Raw genomic sequence first — 14921 nt, forward strand, 5'->3', positions numbered from 1 at the left:
GACATCTCTAGGCTAGCAAAAGTGAAAACAAAATGATAAATGAAAATTTAGTCTAACACATATATTATTATATTGGTAGGATTCAGCAAAGTAGGTGTGCTTCAAGTCTCCTCTGTTAAACAATGGAGATTCCTTCTCTGTTGGTGTAACTCCTGCCCTCTGGAATAATTCCCCCCTTCTTCCCCCCAATCCATTCCCGCCTTGATGATGTTTCATAAGAAGGCATGGAAAATTCAAAGAGTTGGTTGGATGGTGAGATGGGCAACATGTAAATTGCAGCGTATACATTTAATAAATTAAAAATTAACAATCTGGCTATTTCTCAAGCATTGGGATGGGATGGTAGGTGAGCCTCTGAAAGATTAGTTGTGATGTGATTTTGTTTTATTGTTATTTGATCCTTCTGAATGCATAACGTCTATTTCTCTTTTCTTGTTCTGTCTTTTTAATTATGTAAAGTGTCCAGTTGGGCATTCTTTAAATCAAGATAAATAAATACATTTTAAAAACTATTTAGGAAAGTACTGTATTACCACAAGCAATAGTGAAATACAAACTCAGTTTTCTGGAAGAAAATCAACTGAACTGAACATTTTGTTAATTTTGAACTGAAATAAAACTTTGATGGTGGACACCATCCATAAAATAACACTCCAGCAGAACCTATTGCTTTAGCAAAATAGATAAATCATGAAAACAAACTGTGTAAAGTGTAAGTAAAGGTGTAAAATGAGATTTTGTCTAAGAGATGAAATGTGAATTCTCTTTGTGTGGTCATGTTTCTAAGAAATAAACTAGCATGAGCAAGCTAAACATAAAATTGAGCTGCAGAGAAATTCTTGCCAAAGTACTGCAGTAACTTTATATAATCACATTTGGGAGACCAAAGAAAATGGTCAGCATATAAGTTGCTGGTTGTGCTTTCACCAAGAAAATCCATTGGGATATTTAATTTAGCTGGCATGCTTCTTGTTTCATTCCAGTACACCAAGAGCTCTTAAGTATCCCACCCCCCTACTAACAGTGAAAAAGCAATCATTAATCAAATATTTTTGTTAATCTCTTATTTAACAACTGATGTTACAAGGCCAGCTTGCTAATGAGGACTTAATATTTATTGTAGTAAGTGAGATATTCATAAGAATGCTTATTGCTCCTTCAGGCATTGGATCAAGTTCAAAGCTCTTTGGGCAAAGCAACAACTGCATGGCTTGCTACATACAACAGCCTTTCACTTACACCCGCCAAAAAGATGATTAGTTGCCAGCTTTCCCTGCATGGTTTATCATCCCAGTTCAGGAGTTGGCAGTTCCTGTTGGAGGTGGATTGTCCCAGTCTTCTCAACATTTTATTGATTTTCAGAGCATTTATTCCTTCTTTCTACACATTGTAGGCTATTTAAAAATAATCAATATGTAATAACATAACACATATAAAAACAATTTCAATACGCTGGTTGCAACGTAAGTTCTAACAGCAACATCACTCTTAAGATTCAGCTGTGAGAGGAAGATGAATACAAGCACTACAGGTAACAGACTATCTGGTCCTATTTTTCTGCTGAAAGTGATACTGTGCTCAGTTCACACTTCCATTATTCTACTTACTGAAGGTAAAAAATAGTACAATGTGTTATCCTTTCACTAATGAAAAGATATCTGAAAATTAAAATAAACGAGAAGCTCTCTCTGTTTCTATAAGAGTTAGAAAAATAATCTCACTAGCTGCTGGAAATTAGATTCAGGGGTAGTCCTCTATGTACTATCCTCGGAATAAATTCCATTAAATTCAGCATAGCTTATATCAAAGTAGATTCATATGGGATAAGACTGTAAAGTCTTTCCTCAACTTTAGTTCCTGTCTTTCACAGATCTTTCCCACAATTAGAAATGAAATTTAATTTGTAATCTGTTTTGCACCCCTGATTATTTGAATATCTGCAGTTGTTGTCCTCACAACAGCTGCCTGAGTATTAAAGATTCTGTAATAGATATTGCAGTTCCTCCTCTCACTACATAATTACAATAGGAGAGGGCACATCCATTAATCCTTTGTCTAACACTTGCCTATTAATTTTTTTTTTAATTTTTTTTTAATTTGCATTTATATCCCGCCCTTCTCCGAAGACTCAGGGCGGCTTACACTATGTTAAGCAATAGTCTTCATTCATTTGTATATTATATACAAAGTCAACTTATTGCCCCCAACAATCTGGATCTTCATTTTACCTACCTTATAAAGGATGGAAGGCTGAGTCAACCTTGGGCCTGGTGGGACTTGAACTTGCAGTAATTGCAAGCAGCTGTGTTAATAACAGACTGTCTTAGTCTGTTGAGTCACCAGAGGCCCTCACATGAGTTTTTCCCTAGACTCTTGGAAACAACCAACCTTTCACCCATTCTAAATTCCATTTTATGTGAGATTTTATGTGGGATTAATCTGGACAGTTTCACTATTTCCAGATATATTCTGATGTCAAAATACTTTTAATTTATTCTTTATCTCTCTTGGAAGCTTGAGCTTGAAAAGAGCTATCAGATAATCATTGCTTGCTCCTTCTGATCAATAACTAAGTACAAAGCCCTTCCACTCATTCAGTGTTTGTTTCTATCCTTTCAAGGTGGACAACTGTGTTCATTCATCCCACTCCTAAATTCCTCCCCCCCCCCACATATTAGAAAGCAAATTACTAGTATTTACTCTTTTAACCATGTGTTTGTGTGCATGTGTCCATTCAATGTTTATTCCTGTTTCATAAGATTCCAGTGACAGTACGATAAGGCAGGTTGTTAAAAACAAATGTTCCCATTTATTATAAATTTTCAGATTTTTTTTTTGCTTACCATAAAATCTCTTCTGCCTTCTCAACTCCTAGTTCTGACCTACAAATTTCTGCATTTGACCTCCTTTTACCAAATAAGCGAGTATGCAGCTGCTGTTTCAGAAACAGGATTTACTAGCTAAAAACAGCAAAGCCCCATTCAGAAATACAAAGTCCCAGGGAAATTGCCCACAACTGCAAGCCCCCTGTTCAGAGGTGGGTTTCAGCAGGTTCTGGCCAGTTCTAGAGAACTGGTATAGAAATTTTGAGTAATTCGGAGAAGCAGTAGTAAAAATTTTGACTGGCCTCACCCCCATCTATTCTCTGCTTCCCAATTCCCAGCTAATAGGGAGGAAATGGGGATTTTGCAGTCGGGTGGAGTGGAGTGGGGTGGGAATGGAGATTTTACAGTATCCTTCCCCTGCCATGCCCACCAAGCCACCAAGCCACACCCACAGAACCGGTAGTAAAAAAAATTGAAATCCACCACTGGGTGGTGGGTTTACATGTTCCGCTGAAGAGTGAGAAGGGAAGATTGTATTTATTTAAACATGATTCATTTCACAAGATGATAGGATACATGTAAGCAATGTTATATGTAGATTCTGCAAAGAGAAACAATACCTGGAAGACGCTTTAACCTATTCTGGGCTTCAAATTATGAATTAGAAGTCAAAGGCTATGAAAGGTTTACTCTTAAAGTAATATTGGAAATATGATCAACTAGTGATCCAACGTAACTTCTTTTTCCACATCATCCCTTCTACAGGGAAAAGAGAGATTCACCACTTAATTATTAAATCTGAAGTCTCAATAGAACAGAACAGAACAGAATAGAATTCTTTATTGGCCAAGTGTGATTGGACATACAAATAATTTGTCTTGGTGCATATTCTCTCACTGTACATAAAAGAAAAGATACATTTGTCAAAAATCATAAGCTACAACACTTAATGATAATCATAGGGAACAAATAAGCAATAAAATCATATTAGGAAACAGTCAATATTAAGGATACCAGCACCAAAGTTACAGTCCTACAGTCATAAGATGGGTGATAGGAACAATGAGAAGATTAATAGTAATGCAGACTTAATAACTAGTTTGACAGTGTTGAGGGAATTATTTGTTTAACAGAGTGATGGCGTTCAGGAAAAATTGTTCTTGTGTCTAGTTGTTCTGGTGTGCAGTGCTCTATAGCGTCATTTTGAGGGTAGGAGTTGAAACAGTTTATGTCTAGGATGCAAGGGGTCTGTAAATATTTTCACAGCTTTTTGACTTTTGCAGTATACAAATGGAAGCCAGGTTGGTAGTAATTGTTTTTTCTGCAGTTCTAATTATCCTCTGAAGTCTGTGTCTGTCTTGTTGGGTTGTGGAACCAAACCAGACAGTTATAGAGGTGCAGATGACAGATTCAATAGTTCCTCTGTAGAACTGGATCAGCAGCTCCTTGGGCAGTTTGAGCTTTCTGAGTTGGCACATAAAGAACATTCTTTGATGACATTTTTGATGTTAGATGTCCATTTTAGATCTTGAGATATGGTAGAACCCTGTGGTGGGATTCAGCCAGTTCGCACCACTTCGGGAGAACCGGTTGTTAACTTTCTGAGCAGTTTGGCAAACTGGTTGTTGGAAGAAATCATTAGGGCAGAGAACCGATTGTTAAATTACTTGAATCCCACCACTGGTAGAACCTAGAAATTTGAAGGTCTCTACTTTTGATACTGTGTTGTCTAGTATTGTAAGAGGTGGTAGTATGGGAGGGTTTCTCCTAAAGTCCACCACCATTTCTACGGTTTTTAGTGTGCTCAGTTCCAGATTGTTCTGGTCGCACCATTAGCTAGTTGTTCAACTTCCCATCTGTATGCTGACTCATCATTGTCTCGAATGAGACCAATCACTGTTGTGTCATCTGCGAACTTCAGTAGTTTAACAGATAGATTGTTTGAGATGCAGTCATTGGTATATAGAGAGAAGTGGAGAGAGCATACAGTCTTGTGGGGCCCCTGTGCTAATTGTACAGGTATCTGATGTGATTCTGCTTAACTTTACCTGCTGCTTCCTGTCTGTTAGGAAGCTTATGATCCACTTACAAGTGTGTTTAGGTACCGCTAGCTGGTTAGCTTAGTTAGAAGTATGTCTGGAATGATGGTGTTGAATGCTGACTAAAGTCTACAAAGAGGATCCTTGCGTAGGTCTTTGGAGATTCAATATGTTGTAGGATGTAGTGCAGAGCCATATTAACAGCATCATCTGTTGATCTATTTCCTCGGTATGGAAATTGCAGGGGGCCTAACAGCAGATCTGTGATGGTTTTCAAGTGGGACAGCACTAGCCTTTCAAAGGTTTTCATAACTACAGATGTTAGAGCAACTGGTCTGTAGTCGTTCAGTTCCTTGAAGGTGGGCTTCTTCAGCACGGGGATGATAGTAGAGTGTTTGAAGTACATCTCTAGTGATTTATTGAAGATGCGGGTGAAGATGCGGGCCAATTGATCAGCACAGACTTTTAAGTAAGAAGGAGTTATCCTGTCTGTGCCTGGGGCTATTTCTGGCTTTTATCTGTGAAATATGTCTTGCACTTCCTTTTCTGTGATCACTAGGGATTATGAGCCCAATGGGATGAGTTCAGTTGTAGGAGGCTTGGCTGTTGTTGGTATGTCTGAGATGGAGGTTATGGAGATAGGTGGGTGTAATTTCTTTTCAAACCTGCAGTAAAACACATTCACGTCATCTGCCAGTTGTTGATTTCCTTCAGCCTGGGAAGGAGGTTTGCTTAACCAGTGATATTTTTAAGAGTTTTCCACATGTTTGTTGGTTCATTTGTTGAGAACTAATTCTTTAGCTTTTCAGAGTAGCTTCTTTTTGCTGCTCTGATCTCCTTGTTAATACATTTATGGTCTGATTGTGCAGCATTTTATCACCTTTTCTGTAAGCTTCCTCTTTGGAATGATGTAGCTGCTTAAGTTTAGCTGTGAACCAAGGTTTGTTGTTACTGTATATTTGCAAGTTCCTGGTTGGTACACATAGGTCTTCACAGAAGTTGACATATGATGTTACAGTATCTGTGAGTTCATCTAAGTCTGCAGAGGTACTTTTGAAAACATTCCAATCAGTGCAGTCAAGGTAGGCCTGTAGCTTTAACTTTGCCTCCTCAGTTCAGATCCTCACTGATTTAATTGTTGGTTTTGTGGTTTTAAGTGTTTGCCTGTAAGCAGGTACAAAGTGAATTCTGCAATGATCAGAGTGTCCCACAGCTGCTCGTGGTAAAGACTAATAAGCATCTTTTAGTGTTGTGTAGCAATGGTCTAAAGTATTATTGCCTCTGGTGGGCCAATTGACATGGTGAAAGTATTTTGATAGCTCTTTCTTTAAGTTTGTTTTGTTTAGATCTCCCAAAATAATGGCCAGTTAATCGGGGTATTTGGCTTCAGCCTCCATAATCTGATCAGCTAGAGTTCGTAATGCCTTGTTTACACAGGCTTGTGGAGGGATATAAACAGCAATTAGTAGAAATGAGAACTCATGTGGACAGTAAAATGGTTTATAGTTGATAAGTAAAGACTCTTAAGTTTTCATCACAGAATTTATATATTATAGTTATATCCCGAGACTACCTGTTGTTGATATATAAGCATAAGCCTCCTCCCTTTTTTTTTACCTGATGATTCTGCAATTCTGTCTCTTTTATGTATCTGAAACCCTGGAATTTGCATGTTGTTGTCATCAATATCATCATGTAACCAGGTTTCAATAAAGCATAGAGCAGCAACAAGACTGAACAATATTACCGTGATCCAAGGGTTAACAATCTCAGTGGGAAATACATTGGTTTTTCTTTATTTTGTTTGTATAATAGTCTAAAAGTAAGCAGAGCAGCTTAGTCATAGTTCTGTTTCTGTTGAGATGTTTTTAATTGGTGCTGAATTTCTCAGGAAGAAATTAAAAACTGGCTTTTCTTTCAAGCCATTCACCCTGGGTGGAATTCATATACAGTTGAGTACTCTTAAGTTCAGAATTAATAGTCTCTCTTCATATAGAAATCTTATTCTGCTTTTACACTGGCTAATTTCATGTTCAAGGAGTTCCTGCATGGGTAATCTGATCACGATCAGAGGATTCTTCTATCTGAAACTCACAGTCATTGAAAGGTACCAATTATTTAAGTAAGTACATGAAATTCCTATTGCAATGTTCAGCACCCATGTAATTACTTGCATATATGAAGACTTTAGCTTCCATTACCATATTTTTCAGACTATAAGATGCTTCAAAATAGAAAACGCACCTAGCTTTCCAGGGTGGGGTGGGGGACAAGAAAAAAAAAATCTGCCTCTGCCTCCCAGCAATATTCCTGTTTGCAGCAAACAGTGAACAGCGTGGTCAGCTTCAGCCTGATTTAGCACAAGCAGCTGAGGCGGTTGAATTGGCCTCCCGGAATGCCTCCCATAAGCTGTTCCAGGCTGTGGAGATTGCCACCACCCATTGGCGCCGTCGCCGGCCATCACCACTGCCACCTATCACTGCCTCCACACGCCCTATTTTTGGCCTCCGCACATCCCATTTTCAGCCTCTGTGCATCCCATTTTCAGCCTATTCCAGGCAGTGGGGATCCATTGGTGACAGCGGCAATGGGCGGCAGTAATCCCAGTAGCTGGTGGGAAGGCAGGCATTGGCAATATTTGCTGTATAAGATGCACAGGCATTTCCCCCCACTTTGGGGGAGGAGTGCATCTTATACTCTGAAAAATACGGTAAATTCATGTATTTTAGAGAACAAGTTTGGTCTAGTAGTTAAGACACCAAACTAAAGAGTAAGAGATCATGAGTTCAAGTCCCAGCTTAGCCATTTAAGCCATTTGGGTGACTTTGGGCTAGTCACTCTCTCTCAGCCCATCCCACCTCACCAGGTTGTTGTTGCTGTTGTTGTGGGGAAAATAGAAAGAGGAAAGTATGATGGATATGTTTGTTACCTTGAGTTATTTGTAAAAATAATAAAGACAGGATACAAATATATAAATATATTGACTTGAGTCATATCTTCAAATATTTAGTTGCACTTATGCAATTATATTTTAAAGCAGAGTGGAGAATGATACAAAATATAATTCAAAACCTCTTCTTATTTGAGTGCAAAGTATCACAAAAATAAATGAACCAACTTATTCTGCTCCATTGATTTTGACAGAAAAGTAATGCTACTCTGCAAATGACCTACATTCAACACAACTAGATTTCTAAACATCTTGGATTGTCAAAGGATAGCTGTATCTCCAAGAATATGCTTCATCTTGTAACAGCCACTTGCATTCTGGTAATGACTGAGAGCTGAAGAAATGAGTATAGTTTTTATTGTGCTGTATATTTTGTAGCTGCAAAATATAGTTTCAGCACTTGTAGTTTCAGCACTTGAACTGAAATTTAAGCCAGGTTGAAATTTAGAAAACTTGAGAGATTGGAAGATTTCCAAACAAAGGAAAATATTGAAAATATTATAAAACTTGTTAATAGTTTTATTTTGAAAGGCTTCTGGGTCCACAGAGGAAAGTAAAAAGTTTGCTTTTGTAAGACTGAAATCTCGCAATGCCAAAGGAAAATAATTGTACTTACCCCTTCCCTGGAAGTGTCTCTTGTGTGGGCAAGCATTTCCTGGAGGGCTCTGACAGATAAAGACTGTTCCAGTACAAAATTACAGATGCAAAGATCAGGAGGGACATACTGAAAAAAAAAATATCAACAAAGATCACAGCTTTTTTTGTTTTTGCTACAGAAGGTTTACTCACTGACAAGGTCAGTGTAAGGCTTTTAAATCAGATCAGATACATCCATGATGCACATTCATTTTGTGCACCATAAAATAAATAATGAACTGACCTTACATATCCAAGCTGTCTTTCTCAATATGACACACTTCGTATGTGCTGGGTTAAGTGTGTTTTTATTCCCAATCCATCCTAAGTGCACTGTGTTCTATGCTTTGAACAAAGACCTTGCAAAAACATTGCATATAAAATACAGGTAGACAACAGGTGTATAAATCAATTGCAAAAGCAATATATATATATATATATATATATATATATATATATATATATATATATATATATATATATATATATATATATATATATATATATATATATATATATATATATTCAGGTTACGTCCCATCCCAAACAATATAAAAATAGCAACAAGAAGCATTTCAAATGTAATTAGATTAGGCAAAAGACCGGTAATAAAAACAGTGATTTGGAAAAACTATTTATAACTATGAAACCTAATAAGGGAGATACATTTAGAATTGCCAAGGTATATGATTTAAGTTACCCCGACTCTACCCCAGTGCAAGGGATTAGAGGGTCATTAAAAGGGGGAAAAAAAGGATTTAAGTTATTTTGGGAATTTCTCTGAAAAGATCCTTTAAGAATAACTAACTAATAACTAAGATTTTAATCTCCAGTGTTAACGTGAGTAGCCTTAGTAATATTTTGCTGGACTTTTTGTTGGCAAGTTGTAATTACCATATATACTCGAATATAAGCCAATCCGAGTATAAGCCGAGGTCCCCAATTTTACCCCAAAAACTGGGGTAAACTGGGGACTCGAGTATAAGCCGAGGGTGGGAAATGAGGCACCTACCGGTTGGGGAAACCCTCCCTCCCTCAGCTGAGAAGGCTGGCGGCTCCCCCGCCCCGCCCTCTCACTGCACCGGCAGGGCTTCCCCACGCTAATGCAAAAGCCCGCCAAGTTTGCGCCGGTAAAATGTGAAAAAAAGAAAAAAAAAACTCGAGTATAAGCCGTATATACTCGAGTATAAGCCGAGGGGCTTAAAAAAAAAAAACTCGAGTATAAGCCGTATAGACCCGAGTATAAGCCGAGGGGATGTTTTTCAGCACAAAAAACGTGCTGAAAAACTCGGCTTATACTCGAGTATATACGGTATATTAATTATAATATTTATTATCACAGTTTTTCTTTTTTATATAAACATTCTGTATAGGAATGTCCTATATCAGCCTTCTACATAATAGTTAAGATTGATTGTATGTGACAAATTTACATGAAAAGGGATGCAGATGACATTCCTTCATGCTCTTTCTGCCAATCCATTATACTTTTTATTTGCAGGTTATGTCTCATCCCAAACAATGTAGAAATAGCAATAAGAAGCATTTCAAATGTAATTAGATTATGCAAAAGATCAGTAATAAAAGTTGATGTGATTGGGGAGAGTGGTCCCTCAAATGCCATGTAGGATTTTAGAGGTCCACACCTTGAAATGAACTTGGAAGCAAACTGGGAGACAATGCAGCTCATGGAGCAGAAATGTAACTGGTTCTGAGCTAAATACAGACATAACTGCATGCGCCATAATATTTTGCACAGTTGAAGCTTGTTGATGTTCTTCAAATGCAACCCCATGTAGAGCTCATTACAGCATATGGAGGTGTCCAGGGCATGAGTGAATGAACATGGGGTTTCCTAATGTAGGAATTGCTACAGCTTGCACCCAATACAATGGGACCTCCTAAGCATGACTGCCACCTGGTCTTCAAGCAGAAGTCATGAATCCTGAAGAACTTCTAGAGCAGGGGTCTCCAACCTTGGTCCCTTTAAGACTTGTGGACTTCAACTCCCAGAGTTCCTTTGCTGGCTGAAGGACTCTGGGAGTTGAAGTCCACAAGTCTTAAAGGGACCAAGGTTGGAGACTCCTGCTCTAGAGTAAAGCATCTCACACTTATGTTTTTCCCATATATTTAGATAAGGTATCTATTATTTTCACTCCCAGGCTCTTGGAAATATATAATGATGTCTTTTTGAATAACGTTTTGCCTCTTTTTAATGAACATTTTATAATTGTGATTTTCTGGAAAGATTTCCCTATGCAAATTATTACCCAATTTCTTTGTTAAATACAGATGCTAAAATGTAGACTGTGACTCTGGCATAAAGACCCGAAACTATGATATCTTTGACAATTCATCTTATGCAATTTCAATTTATAAAAATGTGTCACAAGTAAGCTATTAGACTGTTAACTGGATTTTAACTACTCTATCAGATAAATTAGATTTAATAGTGTTTATCTCACTGGGGATGAAGATATATTGATATGGTGCAGGCTGAATTTCTAGAGCATGTCTTGCATAAGATATGATTCTTTTTTCTTTAATTGGATTAAAATGTGTACTTTAATCTATCTCCCAGGGTTACTATAAATGGAATTATTTCTTCACACATCCAGATGCTTTATGGAACTCATCAAGAACTCTACTATCTTATTAATTCAATTTTGGAGTCACTGATCTGTTTTATTAAACAATTGAAGGACATTTTGGACTTACAAATGGCTGCAGTGGAACATAAAATTGATAATATATGCTAAAATTGTATGTAGTATTGACAACTTTCAGTGTTGTTTGCCAAATTTATAGATATAGTACAAAATTAGTACAGGTCCTACATGCGCTAAGATTGGGAGTGGGAGTGGATTCTTTGTTGTCTGGATTATTCTAAAGACTTATTCCAAGGAATTTTTCTCTATTTATCTGTTTATGGAGGCAATTATTTCAAACTATTTCACATTGTTAGATAAATATTCAGGCAGCACTGACATTTATGACAAGGTTGTTCTAGGATTCTCCCATTTTGAGTTAATATTCTTACATTTGTTATTGGAAGAGGAAAAAAGGTTTAGATACCATAATGTGATTTTGAATTAAAGAACAAAATGTATCGTGCATTGATTGTTGTTAAAAACATTGGTTTATTCATTCATGAAGATTACACATCACACTTTAATCCAGCTGGACAGTTTCCACTTGAGCACATCCAGAGAAAAACCTGTCACTATTCTGCATAATTGGCTCCACTATCAAACTGCTTTTAATGCCAGGAAATGTATTTTAATAATCTGTTGAAGTTTAATTATCTAACTTAAATCCTACCAGTCCTGTACTATGAAACCAGGAAAAATAACTACATATTGCCTTTAGTCTTGTGTAGACTCAAGATTCTAGTTCACTGATAATCCTCATTATCTTCCCTAAACATGTTCTGTTTGTTCATGAAATGTGGTGTCTAGAAGTGAATACAATATTCAAGCTAGGTTCTAGTCAATGCAAAATAAAATAGCACTATTATTTTCCTGTTTTGTTCATGAATAGAAAAAAGGCACAAAGGAAATCAGGAATGCTAGTTAAAATTCAGAATGTGAAAGATGTATTCTGTTTGTTTGTTTGTTTGTTTGTTTATTAAATTTATTTGCCACACATCTTGTATCCAAACAACTTGGGGCAACTTACAGCATTAAAATACAGAAATCCTAAAAGATGAATATTTCTAAAACAATAAAAATTGAATTATTTCTTAATTTTTGTTTTATTTCTGTTATGTTGGGTAGCAACAAAAAGCCTAAAAGTTAATAGAATAGAATAGAATAGAATAGAATTTTTTATTGGCCAAGTGTGATTGGACACACAAGGAATTTGTCTTGGTGCATATGCTCTCAGTGTACATAAAAGAAAAGATACGTTCATCAAGGTACAACATTTACAACACAATTGATGATCAATATATCAATATAAATCATAAGGATTGCCAGCAACAAGTTATAGTCATACAGTCATAAGTGGAAAGAGATTGGCGATGGGAACTATGAAACGATTAATAGTAGTGCAGATTCAGTAAATAGTCTGACAGTGTTGAGGGAATTATTTGTTTAGCAGAGTGATGGCCTTCGGAAAAAAACTGTTCTTGTGTCTAGTTGTTCTGATGTGCAGTGCTCTATAGCGTCGTTTTGAGGGTAGGAGTTGAAACAGTTTATGTCCTGGATGTGAGGGATCTGCAAATATTTTCACGGCCCTCTTCTTGATTCGTGCAGTATACAGGTCCTCAATGGAAGGCAAGTTGGTAGCAATTATTTTTTCTGCAGTTCTAATTATCCTCTGAAGTCTGTGTTTTTCTTGTTGGGTTGCAGAACCGAACCAGACAGTTATAGAGGTGCAAATGACAGACTCAATAATTCCTCTGTAGAATTGGATCAGCAGCTCCTTGGGCAGTTTGAGCTTACTGAGTTGGCGCAGAAAGAACATTCTTTGTTGTCCTTTTTTAATGATGTTTTGATGTTAGCTGTCCATTTGAGATCTTGCGATATGATAGAACCCAGAAATTTGAAGGTTTCTACTGTTGATACTGTGTTGTCAAGTATTGTGAGAGGTGGAAGTATGGAAGGGTTTTTCCTAAAGTCTACCACCATTTCTACGGTTTTGAGTGTGTTCAGTTCCAGATTGTTTTGGTTGCACCACAAGGCTAGTCGTTTGACCTCTCGTCTATATGCGGATTCGTCATTGTCTCGAATGAGACCAATCACTGTTGTGTCATCTGCGAACTTCAGTAGCTTAACTGATGGATCATTGGAGATGCAGTCATTGGTATACAGAGAGAAGAGAAGTGGGGAGAGCACACAGCCTTGGGGGGCCCCTGTGCTAATTGTACAGGTATTTGATGTGATCTTGCTTAGCTTCACCTGCTACTTCCTGTTTGTTAGGAAGCTTGTGATCCACTTACAAGCCTGTTCCGGTACCTGTAGCTGGTTTAGCTTAGTTAGGAGAATGTCTGGAATGATGGTATTGAATGCTGAACTAAAGTCTAAATGTTCAGCATTAAACTTTTCAAGGAGATTGCAGAAGGAACGTTAAAGTTAATATTTTAAGAAAGACATGTTTGGAAATAATAAAGAAATAAGCAATCAGGAAAATCAGTTCTCCATATAAAATAATTTGATAATAAAATAATATTGGAAGTTACAAAAAGGTTAATCTAGCCATCCATGTCTCAGTTATCCAGCCAATGCAAATCTGCCATCCGTTATCAGATACCAGGCACAATAACTCTGGGGAATAATATGAACAAGTTTTCTTGTGAATGATAATTTTTTTTTAACAGACATTAAAATTATAGTATTTATCTATCTTCCATTTTGTAAAGCTGTTCTGTACAATATATGAATCATATGACAATCAGATTAATTAAAGTATTTTAATAAGCCTGGGAAATGAGATTACATATTATTGCAAAATAATTTCCAAGTGATTTGGGCCTGTTAAGTTTATTACTAATTTGTGAAATAATTATTCTTAAATCTCTATGCTTGGCTATAACCTTTAATTTCCCAGCTTTATTTATAGCATCATGTTCTTTGTTTTAATTTAATTTAATTGTGATATTTTGGGGAACAAAATAATTAGTGGGAAAACCCAGAAAACAACAGGTAAGATTTATTTTGACCTTGTTATATGGTCTACTGTTAATATCATTTTCTACTTCAATTAGTTATCTAACACATATCTAATTTTTAGGCCTTCCTAGGACTATCTGTCACTGCTAAAATACATTATTGTAAATAATATAAATGACTATAAACAGGTTAAACAATCACAACGTTTCTGTTTAATTTTTCAGATAAAAGTGAAACAGACATTTAGAACAAATCTATTTCAAAGCTGTAATCCTATATGTGAGAGCCACTAGTCTTCCCTTAATGATCACAAATGGGACTAGCAATTCTGTCACTAAGCAACATGGTTGGTAAGAGAGAAAACTTGTAAGCACAACTTGAGATTTTACTGTCAGCTTCTAAATTGTTTTGCTATCTCTGCAGATTTTGACATTTTCACAATCCATTTCTTTACTGTGGGTATTTTATTATTCTTCCATCAATGAGAAAATCAACCTACTGAGTTTTTTTCTAATTTATTGTCCATAAGTCCCAATAAACTATCGCACCATTGTACTCATTTCACATGCTAGTAAGGTTATGCTTAAAATCCTACAAGCTAGGCTCCAGCAGTATGTGGATCGAGAACTACCAGAAGTAAGGCAGGATTTCGAAGAGGCAGAGGAACTAGAGATCAAATTGCCAACATACACTGGATAGTGGAGAAAGCTAGTGTTGTGTCTTCAGCTCCCGAGCCTGGCCTCTTGGCAGAGAGTGACTCAGAGAGTGAGGGGAAAGAGCTGGCAGGGCTTCCCTCTGCAGGATCTTCCTCTCTGGCTCTGCTCCAGGTTCCAGAGGCAGGCCAGGTGGAGGAGATGAT

The 14921-nt window shown here is 36.9% G+C and overlaps 1 protein-coding gene across 1 annotated transcript in view; it reads right to left on the bottom strand.

Annotated features, from left to right (window-relative positions):
* The window catches only part of RYR3 (ryanodine receptor 3), a 343388-nt gene that overhangs the window by 254775 nt on the left and 73692 nt on the right, over positions 1-14921 (bottom strand). The window contains exon 3 of the mRNA XM_058162131.1: positions 8431-8538. Within this exon, the coding sequence (XP_058018114.1) occupies positions 8431-8538 (108 nt within the window). The remainder of the gene's footprint in view (positions 1-8430; positions 8539-14921) is intronic.

Source organism: Ahaetulla prasina, chromosome 1, assembly GCF_028640845.1.
Source record: "Ahaetulla prasina isolate Xishuangbanna chromosome 1, ASM2864084v1, whole genome shotgun sequence".
Classification (NCBI taxonomy): Eukaryota; Metazoa; Chordata; class Lepidosauria; order Squamata; family Colubridae; genus Ahaetulla; species Ahaetulla prasina.